Raw genomic sequence first — 24,322 nt, 5'->3', positions numbered from 1 at the left:
TGGCTAAGTCGCGCCTCGCGGCGCTGCGGCCGAGGCTGAGCGGGGCAGTGCTGGGCGGACCGGGGGCGGGGGTCGGTCCTGGCCGGACTCGGGAGGGAGGGGGCCGGGCTCAGCCCCCAGGCCGTGGAGGCAGCTCGCAGCACCGCCGGGAAGCCGCGCCAGTGCCCGCTCCGGGAGCTGCCCGCTCGGCCCCCGAGGCCGGCGCGCCTAGCCGCGCGCCGTGGCCAGACTCCGCGTTCGCTTGCTCTCGCGCCCCTCGCCTCTCCGCGCCTGGCTCGCCGGCAGGGTCTGAGCGCGGGCGGGCGGGCGGGGGAGGTGAGGGGTGCTGGTGTGTGTGCATGTGCCTGGCTGGGTGCACACCCCGCACGGCGGCGGCGCCAGGACGCGGAGCGCTCCCCGGAGCCCGGCTGCCTCCCTCGGCTCTGGCGACCGCGACCATGTTCCAGCCCACAGCCAAGCGCGGCTTTACCATCGAGTCCTTGGTAGCCAAGGACGGCGGCACCGGCGGGGGCACTGGCGGCGGCGGCGCCGGCTCGCATCCCCTGGCGGCGGCCGCCTCGGAGGAGCCACTCCGGCCCACGGCGCTCAATTACCCTCACCCTGGCGCGGCCGAGGCGGCCTTCGTGAGCGGCTTCCCCGCCGCCGCCGCCGCCGCCGCCGCCGCCGCCGCGGGCGCGGGCCGCTCGCTCTACGGTGGGCCCGAGCTTGTGTTCCCCGAGGCCATGAACCACCCCGCGCTGACCGTGCACCCGGCGCACCAGCTGGGCGCCTCCCCACTGCAGCCCCCGCACTCCTTCTTCGGCGCCCAGCACCGGGACCCTCTGCACTTCTACCCCTGGGTCCTGCGGAACCGCTTCTTCGGCCACCGCTTCCAGGGTGAGTGCCCATGCTGTGCCCGCTCCGGCGGCCGGCCAGCGCCGGCGCTGCGGGGGCGCGGGGGAGGCTCGGGGGCGCGCGGGGCTGTTCAGAAGTTGTTGAAACAAGGCTGTGGGTCCGCAGAGGCCGGTTCCCAAGCAGGGAGTAGCCGCGCGGGATCCGTTCGCGCTTCTGCGGCGTTGGGTTCCCTCCCCGAGAGCCAGGTTGGGATCTCCAGGCTTTCCCGGAAACGCTGCGGGTTCGGACGCCAAGCCCGGGCGCATCCTTGGTGCCTCTCCGGATCCTGCCCGCGGCCTGCTGGAATCTCTCCCTGCTGAGCGGGTCCCAGCCCAGAGTGCGCAGCGCCCACCGCCCCCTCCCTCTGCCCGGGCTGGACCTGGGACCCTACCTACTTCGCTCGCACATCCACCACCAGTTCCCAGATATCTGCCCTCTGGCGCGTCCGAGCAGGGTAAAGTCCACCTGCGTGCCCCGGGTCTGCGGAGAGAAGGGGCAGCGGGGAGGGCAAACTGGAGAGTTAATGTTCACTGTGGAGTGCTGCACCGTCTTGGGGTGTTTCCCAGCAACCTCGATCCGACTTCTTCAAGTCACAAGTGCCTCTGGGACCTAGGGTCGGGAAGGTTTGCAATAGCAGCCGGCTTCCTCCTCCTTGCGCCGACTCTGGGAGCCCACCCGGCTGCTGCGGGACCCACGGCAGTCCTCTCAGGCAGGGGGCGGGGGCAGAGGGCTTTTAAGGTCGTAGCAAGTGGAGCTCCCGTGTCTTCACCGGGCAATTTGCTAATGAAGATCCCCCACTGGCCTTACAAACGCGCGCACACACGTTTCAATTATCTGACTTTCCCGAAGGAAAGAGAGTTGTATTTGTTGGAGTTCGTTTTCTTCCTTGAATTTGTTAAAGTTTGTTTCTCTTTTCATGTCTTTTTTTTTTTTTTTAAGAATGGCCTTAATTTGTGCAGTAATTGCTTTACTTTCCAGTTTTATTTTGTTACTGTAGACGGGACTGGACCTCAGCCTTTTGAGCCTCCATGCCTCAGAGCTAGGTAGCCCGCTTTTTAGTGAAACAAATGAAAAGGATAGAGCTAGAGCTTCAGCTGCCAACCTAATCTGAGGATAAACCATGGTCTCTACACAGTCTGAGGATAAACCGTGGTCTACACAGTCAAAGTAAACCAGATGTTTGGTACCATTATTTAGATAACAGAAGAAAAATGATCTTTTGAGGTGTTGGCTGTAGCTGCTGAACTGTTTCACGGAAAATGGCTTTCCTGGTCCAATTTGTCAATTTGCTTAGTTCCATCTGACCAGTAGATACTGACCCAGCAGATCCCACAAAATAAAAAGAATGTAATTACTTGAACAAGAATTTTTTTGTGGGCAGACTTTTCCCCCCTGGGATTCCAAAGATTTTCCCAAAATCATTGGGGGGGGGGGGCGACGCAAGGGAGGGAGTCTATGGTGTCAGGCGCTTTAGGCAAGAAACCTGTCGATTACAATCATTGTTTACTGCTATAAATGAAGTTTTATTCAAAACTGAATCACCTCGAGGTTCCATGGGCCCAGCCCTGCCTGGGTCTCAAAATCTGGCACCCGTGGGCTGATCTGAGAGTCCCGGGCTATTTTTGAACCGTCGGGCCGGGGCAGTAGGGGGACCTGTGGTTAGGAGGCTGGTGCGGGGACAGGGGCTCCGAGGAGAGGGCAGGGCAGGGCCGGTCCTAAGTCCCGTGGACTCTCTGCTCCTCCGGAGCTGGCCTCCCGGCTGCGCCCTTGGCTTCGGACCCGGCGCCCCGCTGGTTCACTGTGGACTGCTCCACCGTCTGCTTTTCCCGCCTCTGGCCTCGTCCCCGCCGGCGCGGGGTGCCGAGGGCCGGGGACACCTCGCGACTGCTCCGGCTCCGGCTCTGAGAGCGTTCCCAGCCCGGCGAGGCCGGATGAATTCTCCGAAAAACCTTCTCAGAAATTGCTGCGGCTCCCTGAGCCATCAGTCCCGGCGGGCACGTTGTCGAGTTGCAAAAACGGTTGGATTTTTTCTCTCTCTCAAGAACCGTGTCTGGACACGGAGATGGAGCCGTGCGTGGCCGCATTTTTGAACTCGGAAATCCGTTGGACACGGAAGGGCTTTTCCGACCCCGAGACGTTGCGGCTTTGGGTCCGGTCTTGGTGGCGGCGGAGCCGTGCGCGCCCCGGCAGCCTCGAGCCTTGCGGTCACAGCGAGGCCTCGGGGCTGCGGGCCGAGCCGTCCCAGGCCCTCCGGCGCCGTGTTTTCTAGAGAACCGGGTCTCTTCGATGCTCATTTCAGCCCCGTTTTAATGCAAGCAACGAAACCCTACACGGACGAAAAGGAACATGTCTGCGCTCCGGGCGCAGCGCCCTCCGGCAGCGCGGGCCGGCGCGCGGGGAGGCGGCTCCTCCGCTGAGCCCGGCGGTGGAAGAGGACGAGCCCGCGCGGGTGGCCCGGGTCAGGCGGCGGGATCCCGAAGCCGCTGGCCCCCGAGGCCTGAAGGGGAGGAGCCGGCGGGGACGGGGACCGGGCCGCACTTCGGTGCCATTTCCCCCGGACTCGGCAACTTTCCAGACCCGGGAACGGCGTCCGGAGGGGGCCCCGGGGAAGCCCCAACCCGCAGGAATCGGCGTCGGTAATGGGCCGGTACTTCAAAGGGCGCCTTTGTTCCGGCAGGAGGAGGGGGAACGAGGCCATCTCCGCAGCTTGGCCGGCCTCTCCCACCCGTCGCCCCGGGCTCCTCCGCCCAGCCGGCCGACCTCGAGCCCCCCGGCCGGCCGCGGCCTCTCCAGGAGCGAGCGCAGCGGCTAGCCCGGCGCTTCGGATCCCTGGCTCCCACTTCCAGCCACTTCAGACCTGGGATTTTCTATTGCCAGTCTTTGCCTTGAAAGGACCCGCATTGAGAGGCTGGAGGAAAGCGGGGTGGGGTTCAGTTCCTCCTGGCTCCAGGGAAGGCTAAGTCAGCCTCCTTCCACTCTTCCCCCCATCCTTGTCTGAAACTGAACGCCCACTCCCACAGTGCCTGGAAACAGGCCACACTGGCCCCAGCCCCAAGCTTGTTCTGCTCTTGTGGTCCAGTTAAGGGAAACGGAAGCTGTAGACGGATTGTTGAGGCCCCTACCCATCGTGGGTGCCAGCATAGGCACCTAAGGCATCATTCTGTCCATACAGAAACAGAGCTATTGATCCGTTTGTCCCGATGGTTAGTTTTGCGGGAAACCACCTCTTCCTTACAGGGAAAAGCCTTGCTTCTTTTGAAATCCAACTGTGTCATCACTTTTCAGTATCTTGAGTCATTTTCCTGCCCCTTGCTTCTTCATGGGTGGGTCAGAAGAACCCCTGTCCGTGTTTCTGCACATACATGTGGACATAGATAGAAGGATACATTCTATCTGCCCCGGCAGGACATTATAATAAACCAAAGCAACCTAGCTTTTCCTAAAATAGCCAGACTTGAGGCAAAGGGATGTGTGTATGTCAGAAGGACAGAGATGCTTGGTGCTTCCATCCTCCACTTTGGTTTTATAGAGAAACACAGAGAACTCCACCACACAAGTGACCAACACACAGTCCCAGAATTACAAAACAGTCATCAAATCACACACACACACACACACACACACACACACACACACGGAGGCAGACTGCAGGCCTGCTCACTCAGCCACAGACTGCCCTTGACACCCCTTGCACCCCATTTACTCCCACCTACAGGGTCTCTCCAGGCTGCCACCTCACATTTAACCAGCCTGGGCTAGTTGAGTTGCTGAGGCCAAACCCTGTGAACTCTGGGATAGAGCAAGGCCTTCTCTCTGTCCAGCTCACTTGTGCAGAGGAAAACACTATTGGGACTTCACCCAGGCCCAGAACAATGCTGTTTTTTTTTTTCTTTTTAAGCGATTTAACCTCAACAAAGAGTGTTTGCTTCCCCCCCCCCCCCCCCGCCCCCACCTAGTCCACCTTTCTGTGGCCTATCACACTGGTACCCACTTAGGACTTTAATTCTTATTCCTACTTGGATCAGGCTCCTCCTTTCATTCCTTCTTAACTCCTGTCTGCCAGACCACCTCCTGTGATCATCTGTCCCCTCCACCATCACCAGGCCCCCACGTTGAAGGACCTACTGGGCAGGGTGCCCCTCCATCTCCCCATGATGTGATGCCACCCCCCTTTTGTAGCTGCACAGATCCAGCCACTTGAAACAGAAAAGTGATGGTCAGGGGATTTCATCTCCCCTCTAGCCACCTCGCTTAACAGGAAACCCCAGCAATAAAGTTCACCTGTGTAAATGCCCAAAGAAGCCGAAGGACTTGGAGAAAGTAATGCCAGTCAGTTTCCACCACCAGAGGGACATGAAGTTACCAGGAGAGTTTTAGCAATAGCATCTCAATTATGTGCCCTTATTTCACTTAGAGAGGTGTTTCCAGAGATGGGAGATCTCCACTGAAATCCAAACAATTGTCTTGAACAGAACAACACATCAAATAGGGTAAAACCAGTGGCCATCTCTGAAGAAATTAATTGGACCAGTCAATCTCAACAGCTAACCATGTGAAAACATTCCATCTAGGGCTCTTCGTCGTTGTCAGTGGCTCAGGGGTCATGATATGTGCCACTGCATGAGAATCCATGGGTGACATCAGGGCCTGTTTCAAGTCTGATAGCATGTGCAACCAAGCCAGAGATTGTGTGATTGTGTGAAGGCCTAGTGGGGGGTTTATGGAGAGTAGGGCTGTGGGTGGAAGCTTATTTTGGCTTTTGTAGTTCCTGACCTAACCACCCTGGCATCCAACCCAGTGTCAGCCCCTCCTCCTGCCTGTAGGAGCTGAGTTCCCATGATGGCCAACATTTGCCAAGGGACAATCACACTCTTTGAAAATCTTGTATGGTAGATGGGAGAAAAAGACAGTAGGGAGGCTGGAGCATATATTTACACACGCCCATGCAGAAACCAATATATCTATATCTATATATATTAGAGAGAAAGATGACATCTAGATATTTATACACGTGTTTCTTCAGCACGGGACTATTCAGGGATGAAGCAAGGCCTTTTCCCACCAGAGAGCAGGAGGAGTCTTCTGGGGGAGAGAGGTGGGAAAGGGGGAAGGAAAAGCCTGACCTCAGACCTTCAGGTGTTGCCTGGACCTTGGGCTAGCGGCTAGCCTATTTTTTACCACTAGCAAGGTAGAGCCTGGGTCGGTTGGCAGGAATTTTCAAAGGGCTAGCAGCCTGAGCATCTAGCTGCAAGGCTGGTTTAAACAGGTGTGAAAAGAGCGTGCCTTGGGTACCTTCTACTTCCTGAAAATGTGTTTGGCATGAGGGTGCTTAGCAGCCTCACTGTTGCCCTTGTCACCTTCCTGACACCCAGCCCGGTCCCTACTCTTGGCCCTTTTTGAGGGAGCTAGGACAGGGTCAGTGGACAAAGAGAGCTCAGGAGGGACCTTGCCCACCCCCACCCCCTCACCCCCCAGCCCCTTCCGCGGCTCCGCTGCTCCAGGCGCTGTGCTTTGGGGCCGGCGGGCGCCTCGCTAGGCCCGGGCCCTCCTGGCCTAACCCAGGGATCTGCAGCTCAGCTACTCCCCGCCTCCGGCGACCGACGGGGTAGCTCTGGACCTAGGGAAGCACTCGGGAGGAGAGAGGAGCGGACTCCAGGAAGCGTCGGCCCCAGGGGAAGGGGAGAAGCGGGGGCGGGAGTCCAGGATCGGAGAGGGTAGCCGAGGGCGCCTGCGAGCGGGGCCAGAGGGCTGGGCTCGGCCGGCTCCCGCGGGACGGCCCGGGCGGCCGGGCTGCGGCTCACGGCGCCCCTTCTCTCTGTCTATACCTGCTGTGTTGCCGTCGGCGGCGCGGCCGCAGCGAGCGACGTGCCCCAGGACGGGCTGCTTCTGCACGGCCCCTTCGCGCGCAAGCCCAAGCGGATCCGCACGGCCTTCTCGCCCTCGCAGCTCCTGCGGCTGGAGCGCGCCTTCGAGAAGAACCACTACGTGGTGGGCGCCGAGCGGAAGCAGCTGGCCGGCAGCCTCAGCCTCTCCGAGACGCAGGTAATAACCACCGCGCCGGCCCGCGCTCTGCCCGCGCGCCCAGGTGGAGGTGGGGGCGGGCAGGTGCAGGAGGGGCCCGAGTCTCACCCTACCCCCGCCCCCCGCCGGCCTCCCCGAGGCTCCGTCCCAGCCAGTTCCACAAGCCACCGCCCCCCGCCCCGCGGCCCTCCCGCAAAGCTGGTCTCTAGAGCCCCTTCCCTCCCGCTGGGGTTGGCCTCGGCGAGGCCGCAGGGACCTCTGTCAAGCACTAAGGACACACCGGGAGGTTGGAATCTAACCACAACCTGGCCTGCTCCCCGAGCCCATGGGAGGTGCCGGGATATCTCGGGGAGGCGGTCGCCACAGCCGCTCCCGAGCTGTCCTAGTGTCCCCGGGAGCCGTCTCAGCCCCGTGGTTACAGCAGCTCTTCTCCCGCTGCTCCTCTGGGGTGCTCACGCTTTTGTGGATCGCCCGGGCCTTTCCCGTACCGGCCCTGCTGCTGTTCACGGGCAGAGCTGGGGGAGGCCTGGGCTGCCCACCAGCGGATGTGCTGTGGGGAGAAAGCCTCAGGCTACCAACATCAAAAGCAGAGGAGATTAGCCAGGAAGGGGCCAGCCCTGCTTGGGGTCCGAGGGTGGCATTGATCTCTGCGCAGGCAGGCTGGTAGGGCTCTGGAAACTGGTGTCTGGGCACACAGACATGTGAGGAACCTGGGAATGGTGGGAAAGTAGATTCTGGGACTGTATTCAGACACTTAAAGGGCTGTTGAGTTGGGGAGGGAACAAACTCCCAAGGTGTGGAGAGGTTTTGTACTGGGGGAAATTGTGGTTACCACGTAGCATTTTTATGATAGATAATTAAGGGGAAAAAAGATTTAAAGAACTAGATTGGAGTCATAGGGAGGCAGATTTGGGTTTATTGTAAGTAAAGATTTTGCCATAAATAAATGCTGCCTGGAAGCACCGCCTAAGCTCTTGGTCTCAGGGAGTAGGACGTGCTGTAGGGGCTGGCTGCTGCCCTGGAGGTGGATTTCGGTGTCTGGATGGGCCTCGGGAGACCTTACTCCCATCCAGCCCTCACAGCTCCCAGATTTGCAAATGAGAAAGGTCCACTTGCCCTCGCAGCGGCTCCCACCCCGCCCGCTTTTTATCAGCCTCTCCCCTTTCTTGCTGGTCAGGTCTCCACTATACCACCATCTTCCTTCCTAGTCCAGGACCTCGGAGGAGGTGCCTGGCGGGGGGAGGGCAGCCTGGGGCTTTCCACGAGTAGTGAAGGGGGCTCAGTGGGGGGGGGGGGTCCAGACCCTAAATGCTTCCCCAGCTCCCTTGGCCAGCATCACCCGCCAGTCCAAGCGTCCTATTTTGGTTTCTATTGTCGTCTTATCTGTCTGATGCCCCATTTAATCACGCCTCTGCAGGACCTGTGCTTTTTCAGATTTGCTAGCTGGGCTGTTCTAACTGCACAGATAAAGCTTACAACACAGCGGAGTTAGTTTTTAAAATGTTTTAAAGAAATATATGCTAAAAAAAAAAAACCCAGGTTAATAAAATAATACTCCGTTCCCTCCTGGCAAACCGTGTTTTAAAATTGTTGTCTAAAACAAAGCATCAATTAAAGAATGGTGTTTATAGTTAACATCATTTAAAAAGTATTAGTTATTAAATTTTAATTGCAAAAGTGTAAGAAAACAAAATGGTTTATAATCCTCCCACCCACAGATTAACACTTGTTGAAATAATGTCATTGTTTTTAAACTTTCGGTTTTTTAGCTCAGTAAGAGCATTTTTAATTAACTTTCTTTCAAACCGAATCTAGCTGCCTATTTGCTCCCAACAATGCCAGTTAGTAAATGTAATGATTGTTTCCTTCGTTTTTTATTATGTTTCAAAAATATCTAAAACAAAACCCGATGGAATAATGTAATATATCCAGCTTAACTACCAAAATTCATGTCTAATCTTGTATCTATAGATGTGCTGGTTTTAGCATATAGAACAAAAAACAATAGAACTCTGGGAGGTTTGAGCCTGAGACACATCCCTGTAGAGGTTTGTCTTTCCAGGTTAGGGCTCTGAGATAGAGATGGATTGGGCAGGGCTCCCTAGGCAGGCAAATTGGATTTCATTATCTTTCCCCTTGCTGACTGCCTGTGTGACTTTGGGCGAGTTACTCAACCTCTCTGAGCTCTGGTTTTCTCACCTGGGAAACAGATTGTTTAAAGATCAAAGACTTCCAAAAGGAATTCAAATAATGTTGATTCTCATCCCCAGTCTTTCCCTTCCCTCTGTTTAAAGTAGTATGTCAAGTTAGTGTTACAATAAGCCCCTTACCTGGGCGTCCTGAGTAGTCCAGAGTTCCTTCTGCCATACCCGGTGTCCATCATCATCATAGCTGTCTTTCTGTCCCTCTTGTAAACTTATCATTTGGACTTAGGCTATATTACTAACGAATCACCTATCTTGCAGTATTTTCTGGGCAAGCTTACCTGTCATTTCCAGCTCCTGGCTATTTGTCAAGCGCGTGTCTGCCGTCAGCCCCCTGCCATCGATTTCTGCTGTCAGTGTCTGCATTTGTCTCTTGGAGCTCTCTGATCCATCCTGCACAGATAGCTGTTTTATATCTAGCAACGTACTTCTGTCTGAGCTCATTAAACTGCCGCTCCAAAGCAGGTTAATTTATATTTCCTATTTTCTATTGATTACAATCTTCTTCTTCCTAACAATAGCTCTCACTTATCCAACTGTTTATTATTGCCTTATCACCTATTCTGCTTTCTCTTCTGTGTATCTACCATCCATCTCAAGCTTCCATCTCTATAGGTCTAGTTAGCTACTGACAGCATATTCATATGTCTGCTAGTGCTTACCTATCACGTCATCAGCTCTCCCTTTATCTTCTTTCTGGGCCTCAGTTGCTGTATCTGTAAGATTTAATGAAACGAACTCCGTGGTTCTTTCCAGCCCCCTGAGTTTCTGGCTCATCTATATTCCGCTTCTGTTTCTATATGATGCTTCCTCCAAGTTCTCAGAGCTCACAGCACATCTCCCATGTATCATAATATGCACAGGACTTTGCTGTTGTTAAATCATCTACCATGTCCAAATGTCATTCTGTAGACTGGCTAGATCTATCTCCCAAAGAAATCTTACAATGCAGATTCCCAGACCCCCATTCAGGAGATTCTCTTAGGAGTTCCAGGATAGGATCCAGGAAATGTACTTAAAACAGCTCTCTGGGTGATGAACAAGTCAGCTCTGGGAGCCAGAGGTCAAGCGTTCCTCCTTCTCTCCCTATGCTAGGGTCCAGCTCAGTGAGGAGCAAGGAGTAGATGCTCCATAAACATGTATTCAACGAATAGGCAAATTTCTTTTGATTGTACACATATCCATGCGTTAACTTCTCAGCTGTTTCCCTTGCTTTCCGTAGTCACCGGCCCCTCCCTGTCCCTCTGTTTTCTGTCTTTCTCTTGCACTTTAATTTATATGATCTAGTTTTATCCACCAGTTCATGGATAAAACTTCTGTGAGGGTTAAGGAAATCACTGTGTGGATCTTAACCCAGAGCTCAGGGGTCTCTGTATGCTCAAAGCTTTAGTACGGAGTGTTGGGAGGAGGGCACCCTGAACTTCTTTGTGGAGGCAGGTTTGTATGTTTGGTTGAGAGTTGGGTATTTATACTGGGATGGCCACAGGTCAATCCAGGAAGTGGAGGGAGCGGTCTTGAGAAAGGGCTGGTTCTCCTTTCTGACTGATTACTCGCTCCTCACTGCTGTCTATGGTGCAGCCTCAGAGTCTGACCTGGAAGACTGGATGATGTCCATCTAAGTTTCAGCTCTCGTGAGGCAGACCCAGATTTGGGTCAGATCAGAGCTGTGAGTGAAAGTGAATGTGTGTGTGTGTGTAATGGGTGTGTCTAACATGTATGTGCTACAATGTGGGCCACATACAGGCAGTGTGATTGATGCCCAAAGCTCAGGTGGATATCATATATACACTTGGTGTAGAATGCAGCTCAGGTGCTTATGTGCATGTGTGGGGTGGCACGTTATTTTTATGGGGAATGGAGAAAGCATTTGGTTGCTCCAGGCTGACTGTTGGTCACTGTTTCCAGCTGCCCCTCCTGTTCTGAACAGTTCAGCAGGTTTTTCTTCACCTTCTCTGGCTCTGAGTTCAGTTGAGCTATGAGGGAAAGCTTGGAGATTCCTCATTTAGCGATGGGGGTAAAATGTAAAGTGTGCATACTTGCAGAACATGCACAGGATGAGTGACTGGAGTCTCCTTGAAGTCACACTGTGGGCTGAAGAAAGTGAGGGGAGACCTGCATGGGTGGAAGTTTCCCAAAAGACCTCAGGCCCAGAGAGCTTGGAGGGATGCATAGGATTCTAGGTTGGTGGGAAGGGGAGGATTTGAAGTGGGTGGATTAAAACAGAGCAGGGGCTGTCAAGTTTGGCCACCATCTTGGGGCCCAAGAACAGGTGGGGAGGTCTTAGAAAGAAGGAGTATATGGTTACCTGCCTATGGGTTTTTCCCCCAGCGGCATTGGTAAGGAGACTTCTTGGGGTCCATTCCCGCTCTGAAAAGCTTTGCTTTTTAGGTGATAGATGAAAAGGAGATATCCAAATGACTTGAATTTTAGGGAAAGGTCAAGAAGCCTTTGTTAGCTCACTGTGGGTTCTGAAATGGATTCATCTCTTCTCCAAGGATTTCTGCATCACTCAAGTTCCAGGAGTCCAGTGGGAGGCAGGACAGGGCAGGGGAGGTAAGAGAGACTGGAGTGGTTCTTTAGGGCCTTGTCCTGAGGAGGCAAATGAATCTGTGACATCTCTCTGAGAGTGAGGGCAAGCATCCAGGATGGTCTGACAGAGGGGATAAGAAGGCTTAGGGAGATTTAGGCTATGCTTGATGGTGAGTCAGAGATGGCCTCAGTTTGGTGGGGTGAGGGCTGAGCCTAGCATGACATTGGGTTTGACCCTGAGAGTGGGAGTAGCTCAAATAATAGGAAATGGATCTCCAGCAGAGAGGGGTATGATAGGGTGTTTGAACTCCTCGAGAAGTATTCTCCTGAAAGTATGCAGGAAGGAGCCACAGACTCTTCCCTTTGGGGTGGGCTAAAGTTGGGGACTAGTAGAAACAAAGGGGTACAAATCTGGGTCATTCAAACAGCAGGTTATTCAAAAGTAAAGTCCGAAATACTTGGCTGGATGGAGCTGTAGTTTGCTTGTGTGTTAGTTCCTCTGTCCATTCATTTGCTCATTAATACATGCATACCTTCAGTCATTACTGTATACATACATCCGTCAGTCCGCTAATATATTGATTAATTAATTAATTCATTCATTCATTCACAGCATCTTCTTCATCTCATTTGACTCATATGGACCCTTCTGCCTCTCAACAATAGGTCTCTTTCTCTCCCCCACATTCTCCCTGGAAGTGGTTAATCCAGTCCACAACATGGAGAATTAAGACTTGACCCTGTTGTAGAAGTGTTCACTGTACTCAGCCTAAAAAGAATCCCATCTCTCCAGTAGTTGCACTTCCCAAACCCCTTTTCTGATGAGACCTCAGTCCCCCTACCATTGATTTTCTTGGGCTCCCTAGTTCTCCCTTGCCAATAGCATAGCGCCAGGTCACTTCACCTGTGCCCAACTTGCTGAACAGACTGGGAGGTGCCCACTGGGACATTAGGGTAGAGTTCTCCAGGTTCCCATAGCCTGATGAGGAGACAGAGGTTCAAGTACACAAATTAATGCACTGCTAGGGTCACTGTTGCTGAAACGGAAAATGATTAAGGAAGCACAACAGGCTGTGGGGCAGGTCCAGGCCAGGAACAGCTGAGCAGGATTTTGAAGGCCAAGGAAGAGTACCCCAGATGAGGTAACTCAGGCAAAAATAGAGAATCTGGGAAGGATCTGGCTTCTCTGAAAAACTAAGATGTTCAGTGAAATGGGGACTTCAGAGACCACAGGGAACCTCTCTCCAAACCCAGAGAAGTCGGGGATGGGTGAGGGGGTTCCTTTAGCCAATATCCCAACTGTGTCTTTGGGGTCTAGTGTGGGGGTATTGCGGGGAGGCAGGTGCAGAAGGAGCAGACCCTGGTAAAGCTGGCTCCCACGGAGCTGGTAGCCACACTACATGACCTGGTTCCTTTCTAGGGCCTCTGTCTTCTAGGGAGAGGGCTCTGGGGTGACCCCAGATTGCCCTGCTCCGTGTTGACTCTTGTCTCCTACTACACTCAGAGCCCAATTCTTTTAAGTAAAAAATAACTATGAATTGTTATCTGTAACACATTAAAGAAAAGACAGAAAAGTGAAAAGAAGAAAGAAATGTCACCCACACTTTATGTATGTTTCCTTCTAGTCTTTTTCCCCCCCATGCATTTTGTTTTCCTATGGTGGTGATCACACTGTGCCCAAACTGCATCCTGCCATTTCCACTGATATTATTAAGTCATAAGATTCCCCTGTTATTACAGTCTTTGTAAACAGCATCTGGTCACCCAGCCTAAGGCTGTTCACAGGATAGCCAGTCTGCTGAGGGAGACAGTTTACATCCCTGTTTCTAGAAAGTTGCCTCCTTGACCCCAATTGTTTTTATGGAGAAAATATTCAGCATCACCTTTCATTTGGGTGTGCCAGGAAGCTGGCCCTTGCCTGAGAGCATATCCCATGCCTGGAGTTCCACCATTGGAGACTTGGCTTCTTTGGGCCAGTGTTGTGGGGCAAGGGGAGGAGGCAGGGTCCATTCCACTACAGATAAGTCTCTTTCCTAGAAGGAGACTTAGGAGTGTGTGTGGGAGGGAGAAGGGGCAGAAAGGGGCCCTTGGCCCTGGTGTTGCCCAGAGCTTCCCAGGGTTGCCCCGTCACTAGGCTGGGGGTGCTTAGCCCTTGGCCAACCCCGTGGGCTCTCAGAAATGCTGCTCCAGCCCGCATCTAGGCCTGAGTCACGCACATGCTGTGCACAGGAGCTCACCCACCTACTGGCTGGCATAGTGTCAGGGGGCTCTAGGGTAGGGAGTGGGGGCCAGGCAGGCTGCCATGTAGTTGTGCTGAGAATCACCCAGGGCCCAGCCAGCCCTGTGCCCACGGAAAGGCATTTATGGAATCTAGAAGTCTTGAACTCAGAGTGTCTACCATTCTCCCTTGTCTATGCAGGCGATGGGTTTGCACCCTGCCCTAGAAATGAGGGAAGAAGATCTCCTCTGACACCATCTACTAAGGCCAGGTGCCTCATTTCTTCCTGTCCCTGGCTGGCTGCCTTCACCCAAGTCCCTCTGGTGCTCTAAAATCAAAGGGCAGGGCCGACCTATTAGGGGAAGCCTTGGATTGGCTGTGCTCCAGGAACGGGACAGGGTATAGTGTCTGGGTAGTACAAAGGTAGAGTGTCTTGGGCAGGAAACTCCTTCCTGGGCCCAGATGCCAGGCCTGCCACTGGCTGCCACTGCCTGGCTCTATGGCTTAGGCCTGGGCTTTTCAGCCCTTCTCAGGGACTAGCCGCTGGACTGGGGAGTCTTCTGAGGACTGTTTCTGGTCTCACCCCGGGTTCAAGGATCTTCCCTTAGCAGCCACTGCTGCTGCCAAAACCAAGGTGTTCATCATCATTCCACACTCACAACATACCCTCACCACCAGCAAGAACACCGTGTATCACCCAGCTGTCGCTGACAGCACCTACTTGCCATATAAATAAGCCGTTGTTTTCAGGAAACCATCCACGTCTTGTAACCCTGCCATCTCTGCATAACCTTCCACAGGGACCCTCTGGAGCAAAAGCCCAAGAGGTGCCCTGGAGCTGCAAGGGCCCCAGAAAACCTCTCTCCTATGAATGAGGGACTTAAACCCAGAGTGGGGAAGGGACTTAGCAAAGGATCAGCACCCAGCCTCACTTTCACCAGCTCTGAGGATGGGGCGGATGGCCTGGCTCTGCACGGCTCTGCAAGGCTCTGCAAGGAGAGAACTGCAGGGTCAGGAGGAGTTGACAGACTGGGTGAGGCTTTCTCCACAGTCCTCAAGCACTAAGACTAGTTAGGGAGCTGGGGTAGCCCTCCTAGATCATGCACAAGAGGATGTTAAAAGCTGTATCCTGGACACTGAGCAAATGCTGGGGGAAGTGGGAGAAGTGAGGGGTGATTAGAGATTCAACTAAATCTGGGGAGGCTTCCTGGAGGAGGTGGGTATAGCATTGTAGACCTGTCCCTCCCTCCAAGCCCCCACCACCCATCACAGAAGACAGTTGTCTGCTTTTGAACTTTCCCCTCGTCAGGAGTCTCACTGACTGACACAGAAATGGGGAGCCTTCTCTGTTCAAGAGGAGCTCACATCTGTACCCTGCGATTTCTCCTATATCACCTATTCCCTTATTTGGATGGGATGCAGAGGCCAGTGCTTTGGGGGCAGGAAGCTTAGAGCACTGCCCCAGGTGGGGCTTCAGACACCCCTATGTCTAAGGAGGAGGAGGCCCCATCGGTGGATTTCAGACTACCCTGAGTAGCTACCACCTGAGCGGCCAGGCTTCTTACCTGCCCAGCTCAGCCTCTGATGGGGGATGACGGTTATTTCACCTGACATTGCTCACAGGGTCCCCTGGAGAAACAGACTGACCTAGGTGGTGTTGGAGCCTTGAGTGGCGGGGTCTGTGACCCTAGGAGTGCCCTGGCTGTCCTGGGCACTGCTCTTGCTGTGGACCTCACCTCCTGGTTATGCAGCCATGTCCACTCTGCCTCTTTGCGCTGCAAAGAGCATGGGGTGACTGGGCAGCGGGGGTTGAAGGGAGGCTCATGAGGACTCATGCGATGACTTTTCATCTGTTCGTCTACTTACTATTTACCCCAACCTCGTAAAGGAGCAATTATTATCTCTTCTCTAGAAATGTGCTGGGCTGCAGAGCCTGGATTCCTCCCATCTACTGTGCTCGGGCTACCGGATGCTTGGCAGCTCCATGACTGCTCCCTTTCCTTTGCCAGAGGGACTAGAAGATGGCGCTTCTTGGCCCACTGTGTCCTCTCCCTGCGCCACCCCCTTCACATCTGGAAGTTAGTCTTTCAGACCCAGCAGGTGGCACCAAGCCAGAGGAGAGGACCCTGGCCTTGGTCTCCCCATCTGGCTCCCAGCTCAGCCTGGGTGCCGAGGCCCCAGTAGCTACCCTTGGGGGCCTCCTGGGTGTTTCTTACTTCTACCCCTCCCTCCCTGGCCCAGGTGAAGGTGTGGTTCCAGAACCGGAGGACAAAGTACAAGCGGCAGAAGCTGGAAGAAGAGGGACCGGAGTCTGAGCAGAAGAAGAAAGGTTCCCACCACATCAACCGGTGGCGCATCGCCACGAAGCAGGCCAACGGGGAGGACATTGATGTCACCTCCAATGACTAGGGTGGGCAGCCACGGATCCAGGAGGGCAGAGCCTCTGCTCGCTGCTGGCCAGGCCCCCCCGGGTGGGCCCAGCTGGACTCTGGCCGCTCCCCCGCCAGGCTTCAGGGAGGCCTCGAGTCACGGCCCCACAGGGCTTGGAGCCTGGGGCCACCACTGACAGAGGGACAAGAAACGGGCTGGCCGAGGCCCGGGACTCCACCTTCTCCTCGGAGAGCCCGCCTGCCTGGGCAGGCCGCCAGCCTCAGCAGCCTCCCAGCCACTCTCCACTTCTCCGATCTCCTGTTTGTTTTGATGCATTTCTGTTTTAATTTATTTTCCAGGCCCTCGCTGTAGTTCTTAGTGATCCCCTTGTATCTCCCTTCCCTATGGGAATAATAAAAGTCTCTCTCTTAATGACACGGGCATCCAGCTCCACCCCCAGAGCCTGGGAGCCTGGGAGGTGGCTTCCGGCTCTGGGGACCAGCTGGGACTGGCAGACCAAGCTTGTACAGTGCCCGGGAGCCCAGGGTGGGGCCTTGGAGACTCAGCTCATTAACTTCTCTCCTTCGTCGATGGTCCACCCTGGCTCCAGCTCCAGCTATCTAGTGAGAGACACTGAGGCTGGACATGGGGAAGGACAACCCTGTGGCTTAAAGGAGGCTATCTACGTTCAGGTCTTCCCAGGCTTTTAGAGTAATGGGAAACAGGGCCATGTGGCTTTAAGGAGAGAGAACCGGTGCACTTCTGCATACTGAGAGACTCTGGTGGCTCCTCCAGTTGAGGAGAAACTAGAGAAAAAAGAGAATATTGGGAGCTAAGGGATAGAGCACCATTCACAGAAGTTGACTATCCCAGCCCCAGGTCCTGGCCCCACCAGGATGTTCATCCATCCCCGGAGAACCCCTCCTATGCAGATGAAAGCTTCCGAGATGGGTGTAAGGCTGAACCTACAACCTGTCCCCAGGGACGCAGGGTCTCTAGTCAGGAAAGAGCAACAAGGCAGGGCCCAACTGAGCTTTTAGTTCACCAGCCCTTCTGCTCATCCCCTTGCCTTTCCTTAAAAGCAAAACCTGTATTCCTAACAACCTCTCCCTTATGACATCCAGACCTGTCTTCACTTCTTTACCTCCCACGTGCTCCCCAACTCTCCACTAATGCCAATCACCTCACCAGTCACCAATCATCACCACCCCTGGGGGCCAAACTCAGCTGCTTCCTGTTTGGCTTCACCTACACGCCTCCGATCTTCTGGCCATTCCCTCCCGCACCCCTCCCTGCCTTAGTCCCAGTACTTCTCACACTGTCACCTCTGGCCTCTCCGAGTCCTCCCATCTCATCCTGGCCTCATTGCCCCTGCCCACCATAGGGGCAGTCCTTGCACCTCCTGCCTCTTCACTGTGCCCTCCCGGGCCACACATCCACGTCCAGGACTTCTCCTGGCTCCCTGGACTCCTTCCAGCAGACCTATGCCGAGCTGCAGACCCACTGAGCCAGCTGCCCACATCTGCTGCACTCAGGCCTTCGGCCCCTCGAACCCAACACATACACAGCTGACTCATCTCCCCATCCATTCTCCTCCAGGACTGCCCACCTCGGGGCCAAGGTTTCTTCTCCCTTGGGAAGCAATGTGCATGGCTCTTGGGGGGTTGGGAGGGGAGGGAAGGAGTGGTAGACAGAATGAGGTTTGTGTGGGTGTCAAAGATGAGGCCCCTTCAAAGGAGGACCTCCATAGAGTGGCTAGGTTTCTCTTCCTTGAACCCAAGCAGGACTGTGTCACACCCTTCCTAAGCCCTCCACTCTACCCCCTACTTCTTTCCCACCTTGGCCTCTCCTACCTCACTCCTGGTGTCCTCTGCTTCAGTCTTGCCCATGTCATTCCTGTCCCCCAGTGAGCCATGGGTTTTGCCTGTGCTGTGCCTTTACTTAATGCTTCTCTTGGCTCCTGGAATGTGCTGGGGGCTTGATCAATGTTGATGTCAATGTTGAAGACTTGATGCCTGGGGCACACAGGGATCCGAGCCCAGAAGGCCCTTTTGCTGGGACTGTCAGCATCTCACTTGGGTCCAGTCAATGCTAGAAACCAAAGGGCTTCTCCCATCCCAATGCCCCCCCTCCCCATCAACCAGGAAACACATTCCTCACATGTTGAACGTCCTAACTTCAAGGTGCATTCTCTCACTGCCAAGCAGGTGGATAACCCCTGGGGAGCGTGCACACACAGGGAGGGTGAGGTCGAGAAGGAGAGGCATTCTTTTGGCACCGGCGGGGGCAGAGGAATGGGTGAGCTGTTCCTCTCAAGATTCTCTCACTTGGTGGGGGAGGGGGTGCATGAGGATCACAGCAGAGCAGCCCCTGCCATCCAGATAAAGGGCTGGAAAGGACCCAAGGAAACCTGCCAATCTTCCTAGGCCAGGCCTGCGAGGGGTGGGGCGGGAGTCCCCACCGCACTCCCATCCACCCCCCCGTGTTGTGCCTCTCCCTGCAGACGGTAAATATTGGTGTTGTGACTTCATTAATAAAGGCTTCTGTGAGCCTGAAAAACATGGAATCAGGATGAACTATTTTCTGAGCTGCCGGCTTGCCAGGTTTGCTAATTTGGGAGTTTTTGGGTCCTCTCCAGGGAACAAACCAAAGTTTCTCTTGAAGAGACACAGATGCAGCCGGGAAGGGGAGAAGAAGCCGAGGAATGATGCTCTCCCGTCCCTCCCTCGACTGCTCCTTCCTCTTGGAGATCAGGGCCCAGTCGGTGGACAGGTGGGCAGGGGGGCAGGGGCTGCTTGGCCAGGCTTTCCCCGAATGAACCTGGTGATGTCATGTCCCCTCAGCTGGGCTGGCCTCCCGGGCCCTGCAGAGTCAGATGGCTGACGTACTGATGACAGGCGACAACCCCATGTTGCATGTGGCTTAAGTGGAGGGAACACGGGGCAGCTGTTCTTAACTCTCGTGGCCCAGGCCATGTGCCTCAGCTTCAGAGAATGATCTTTACACTCCTCTCCTCCATGGAACTTTCCGAGATTAGTCCCCACGGCTCCGTAGCAACGTGGCTTGTGCTCTCAGCATCTCTGCACTTGGTTTTCACCAACTCTTCCTCAGGGGTGCTGCGACTGCTTCCCGTGGGGCTTCGTGGAGCCCTTGCCTAGGGAACTGGGTTCTGCCCCAGAGGGAGCCAGGCGGGGCCCCCAGGCCTCTGGCAGAGCCCCTGCTCCGGGCAGCCCTGCAGGGGGAGGGGCGGGGGGCCAGCAGGCTGAGTGGTGCAGGCCCAGCCAGCTTTCCTGTCAGACAGGCGCTGCCAATGCGGAGCCAGACATCGGGAACAGGTTTAACCAATTACCCGAGCGCCCCATCTGCTGTCTGGGGTGTGTGTGAGGGTGAGTGCATGTGAGGGTGTCTGGGAGTGTCTGGGAGGGCTGTGGGCGTGTGTGCGCGAGTGTGACTGTGTGGGTGTGTGTGGGTGTGCGGGTGTGCACGTGGGCGGAGTATGCTGCCTGTCTCAGTCGTACCCCTTCATTTGTCAACCTATGGCCACCAGCTTCTGGTCTTCCTGTCTCCCCAAGACCTGGGGGTCTCCGTGAACAGCCCACCCATTGCCCCGGGCTCCCCTTATCACCACGCATTCCCAGGGCTTAGGAGAGTCCAGAATCACGCCTTCTTTCAAATCACACGTTCAGATGTCCTTTCCTATCAGACCGCATGGTCTTCCCTCTCACTTGCTCAATTTTCTTCTACAACCGTGCGTTGACCTCCTCCCAGGCCGCTCCTGGCCACGGGCCCCTCTGTTCTCTCTCCCACATCCCCTGGTATCCACTGTTCCTTGATTGCACCTGCCTGGCAAAATCACAAACTCGCTTGAACCAGTTTCCCCATCTGCCCTTGTAGCTGAGTCCGTGAGGACATCTGGCAAGCGAGCTAGACGGACCCAAGGTCCCAGCCTCAGTCTAGGCCTCATCCCCATTGATAAATCCATTCCTGTTCTCCACGGGGGATATCTCAAGTGGTTACCCTTCTCCTCAGACCTCTTCTCCTGCTTACTCTCGACAGAGGACCTTATTTCCATCTCCAGAGAGAAATGAGAAGCTCTGGAAGAGAACACCTTCATATCAGTCAGGGGCTGGGAAGAAAGAGATACTTAGTCTCTTCCAATGAGGCAGTCAGAGGAGAGTTGGACAGAGGAAAAATTCAGAAATTTTGGGAACCCAACAAGAGATGTTATAGTGCCCCAAGGCGTACGACAATGGCCCACAGCCCTGGGCTTAAAAAGGCAGGGGCAGTTACCAGACCCTGAGAGGACAGATGGATGGAGATGGCCCCAGATAGGAGCTGTGGTCTTCCATAGCGGGAGGCCTAAGGATGCAGGGGAGGCCAGGGGAATGAATCTCCCAGTGTCACTCTCCTCAAATCCTTCACTGGGGACACCCAATCACAGGAGCCAGCCAGCAAGTCCATAGGAGTCTGCCTTCTGGGACAGAGAGCGGGTGGAGAATGGTGCAGAGTGTATCTTCAAGATTCAGGCAAGCTAGCCTCTCACTTCCCCCAACCTCCCGCCCTCAAACCCACACCACCTCCATCTAGCCCATCTCCTCCACCTCCTTCCTGTTGCCCCTGAGACTGTTCTCTCCCATTGGCCCGCCCCTCTCCAGGGGACCTCACTCCTCTTTTCTGCCTCCCCAGGCGCCTTCCCTCTCACCCATTAGTGTCCACATGCCCAAGTCTTCCTTGTGAAGCCCTCCCTTAGCCCCACATTGTCCTGCAGCCATTGTCATGTCTCAAAGCCCAATTTCTTGGAAATTCTTTGTTTTGTACACTGGCAGCCAGTCGGAGTCCTACTAACTTCTCAGCACCCGGAGATCTGGCTTTTGCTGGACTACACTCCACTGAGACTACCCTCTCCAGGTCCTTCCAAGGAACATGCTGTGTCTCCATCTTTCTTATCTCTCAGCACCTGTTCATTTTATTATTATTTTTTAAAGATTTTATTTATTTATTCATGAGAGACACAGAGAGAGAGAGAGAGAGAGAGGCAGAGACACTGGCAGAGGGAGAAGCAGGCTCCCTGTAGGGAGCCCAACACGGGACTCGATCCTGGGACTCCAGGATCAGGCCCTGGGCCGAAGGCAGGCGCCCAACCACTGAGCCACCCAGGTGTCCCTCAGCACCTGTTCAGTACATGGAGAGCCTCCCCTCTTGGAAGCAGCCTTGTCTCTTGTCCTTTGGGATACCACGTTCTCCTCGTCTTCCTCTTCCCCTGGCATTAGTGTGCTAGGGCTGTCAGGACAAGCACCACAGATGGGGTGGTTTAAACAACAGAAATTTATTTTCTCACAGTTCTGGAGGCTTAGATGTCCGAGCTCAAAGTGCCAGCCGGGGTGCTTTCTTCTGGAGCTCCTCTTCTTGGCTTGAAAATGCCTGTCTTCATGTTCCCAGGGTGTTTCCCCTCAATGGATGTTGTGCCCAAATTCCCAATTTTTATAAGGTCATCAGTCATATTGGATTAGGAGCCACCCTCATGAGCTTGTTTTACCTTAATTAACCCTTTAAGGACCCTCCTCTGAGCACCGTCGCATTCTGAGGTACTGGGTGCTGGGGCTTCAACATTTGAATTTAGTGGGACACAATTCAGCCCATAACAGTCTTCTTAGCAGCCTGTTTCTGGCCAGGCCCCAGAGGTGGGGGTTCCTCAAGGTTCCATCCTGGGTCTCCCTCTTCTCACCCGACACACTCCCCCCTGGGTGGTTGCCACTGCTCCTTTAGCTCCAAGTGCTCTCAATAAATGGATAACACACCAAGCTAAACATCTAGTCCCCACCTACCTCCTGAGCTCCCGACAAGCACACCCAACTGTCCCCCAACATCTCAACTTGGCTCTTTCACAGGAGCCTCTAATAACCTGTAAAACAGATTGTATTACTTTCCCTGTAGATTTGGTCTTCTTTTTCTGTTCCTAAGCTCTGAAAAATGGCACACCATCCATGTCCTCAGCTGCCTAAGCCAGGAACCTGGGGCCATCTCTGACTTCTCTCTGCCACCTTGACCACCATCAGTCACCAAGAGCTGAGCAGTCCTGCATCTCTTTATTCCCTCTATCCCCGTTGCACCACACAGTCTAGGTTCCATCTTCCCCCACCTTAACCCTCTCCTGCTCTCCCCAGCAGCCTTGCCTGTGTCCACAACATGCTCTACTCTATGGCCAGATGGGTCCACTTCTCTACTTAAGGCCTCCAGTGGCTGCCAGCTGACCCACTTAGGTCTCAGTGTCCTGTCTTGCCCCCTATTCCCTGACACTGAGCTTCCTGCAGTTCACCCCAGGACTGAGTGGGGGCCCTGGTGTGCTGTCCCTCCTCTGCCACGCTGACATGTGAAGAGGAGGAGGACCAGCCCAGGAGGCCAGGGATGGAGAAAAGCCTCCTTCCCTCACCTCCTCACTGGATTGGTATGGGGTCTTCAAGGAGGTCTACCTTTTCTTTCTCCTTTCTCTTCACCCTCCTGACGAGGTCCAGGGAACCGGGGTGAGGTGGGGCCCCAGATTCTGAGATGTTCTTGTTCTTGAGCTTAGACAAGATTGTCGGCAGCTACCTTGGAGAGGGGCATAAGAAGGGAATGAACATTTTTTAGCCACCACCCTGAGAGACACCTGGTACTGCAGGGAAGCAAGGGCACATGGGGGTTAGGCCTTTTGGGAGTGGCTGAGACTTTCCTGTTTAAGGGGCTAATCAGTGGCAGGGGTGTGAGTGAGATGGCAGGAGCAGCAGCAGCTCGGGGAGGCCGAGGGAGCTCCATTCTGAAAATGACCCTGGGGCCTTGAGAAAGGGTCACTCATCACTGTCCTCATCCCCCTAGCATTCTGACCCTCCTTCTAACCATGGCCTGAGTGGGAGGAGGGAGGCCATAGGGGCCAGGGGGTGGGGATGGGGCCGGGGGAAGCCACATTCCTGGAGTGTTAATGATCTCAGGCTGGGCAGGAGCTGAGCCCCCAAACCAGCTAAAAACAACAAATGGCTCCCAGGAGGGATTTGTGTCTGTCCTGAGAGTCGAGGATTTCCGCCCGGATGGGGGCTGTGGCGAGTGGGGCTCTTCACAGAGAAATTCCCCAGAGACCAGAAGCCCCATAACCTAGAAGTATCCCTTTGAGATCAGACCCCTCTCCCATCCCTTTCCCTTCCCCCACTCTCCTAGAGAGGCATGAGAGAAGAGTCTGGATGCATTCCTTACCTGGTCTCTGCAGTCCTTACACCAGCCCAGCAAGTGATGCTGTTCTTGACATTTTATAGCTACAGACACCATGACTCTGCTAGAGAAGATGCTTCATAAACATCTGACGGGATTAATGGGTGAATAAAGGAAATGACTAGCTGGAAGTCACAGAGTCACGCTGGAGCCAGGCTGGGGCTGGAACCTGGGTCAGCCTGACCCCAACCATGGACCTCACCTCTACTACATGGTCCCCCTGGCATGGGAGGCCCTACAAGGGTAAAAGATGCTCAGAGGTCCCAGAGAAGAGCTCAGTCCTCACTCCCCCAGGAGTTCTGGGGGCTGCTTAGAGGAAGAGGAGCCAGTGCTGTCAGGAGGCAGCTAAGGCCTGGCCCTGAGGGACTGTGGGGCAGCTAGGAAGGGGGAGAGTCCCTGGGGTCAGTGCCGTGCACGCTGCAGACATGGCGACCTTTCCACTTAGCTCAAACCTTGCCTCCCTATGAAACCTCTCTGGGCTCCCAGGCAGGCCAGAACTACCCACCCCCCTGCACTCCTCTCCTAGTCCCCTGGGTCTTAACAGTATGAGAATCTACTCAAATCCCTGTCTCCTCAAGGTTCTTGCAGTGGGGCCTAGTGAGTGTTCTGCACCTGTTCTGTTAAGGGGTTCCTTCTGCAGAAGTCAGCCCGCCTCCTCTGTCCGGCTTCCTGCCCTCACGTGCTCTTCCATCCTTTCCTCTCCCTTTCCCTCCGGGCCTCCGAGAGGGCTTGACCCCTCCTGAAGCTTGGGTCTACATAGACCTTTCTCAGGACCCTCCCCACAAAATCCTCAGGCAGCCCTGGCTCATCCTCACTATGTTTCTGTACCCCTGTCACTCCACCTGCAATCCACAAAGCCAAGCCCTGA

At 54.8% G+C, this 24,322-nt stretch overlaps 1 protein-coding gene across 1 annotated transcript; it reads left to right on the top strand.

Annotated features, from left to right (window-relative positions):
• The first annotated feature begins 294 nt into the window (after window positions 1-294).
• On the top strand, window positions 295-16,650 carry EMX1 (empty spiracles homeobox 1). The gene is made up of 3 exons (XM_025453552.3): window positions 295-876; window positions 6,731-6,915; window positions 16,087-16,650. The coding sequence occupies exons 1-3, from the start codon at window positions 339-341 to the stop codon at window positions 16,252-16,254; spliced, it is 891 nt and encodes a 296-aa protein (XP_025309337.1). The 5' UTR covers window positions 295-338; the 3' UTR covers window positions 16,255-16,650.
• Window positions 16,651-24,322: the final 7,672 nt, after the last annotated feature.

This window comes from Canis lupus, chromosome 17 (genome assembly GCF_003254725.2).
Source record: "Canis lupus dingo isolate Sandy chromosome 17, ASM325472v2, whole genome shotgun sequence".
NCBI lineage: Eukaryota > Metazoa > Chordata > Mammalia > Carnivora > Canidae > Canis > Canis lupus.
Note: the sequence above shows the minus strand (reverse complement) of the source record. Positions and strands in the feature narration are given on the sequence as shown.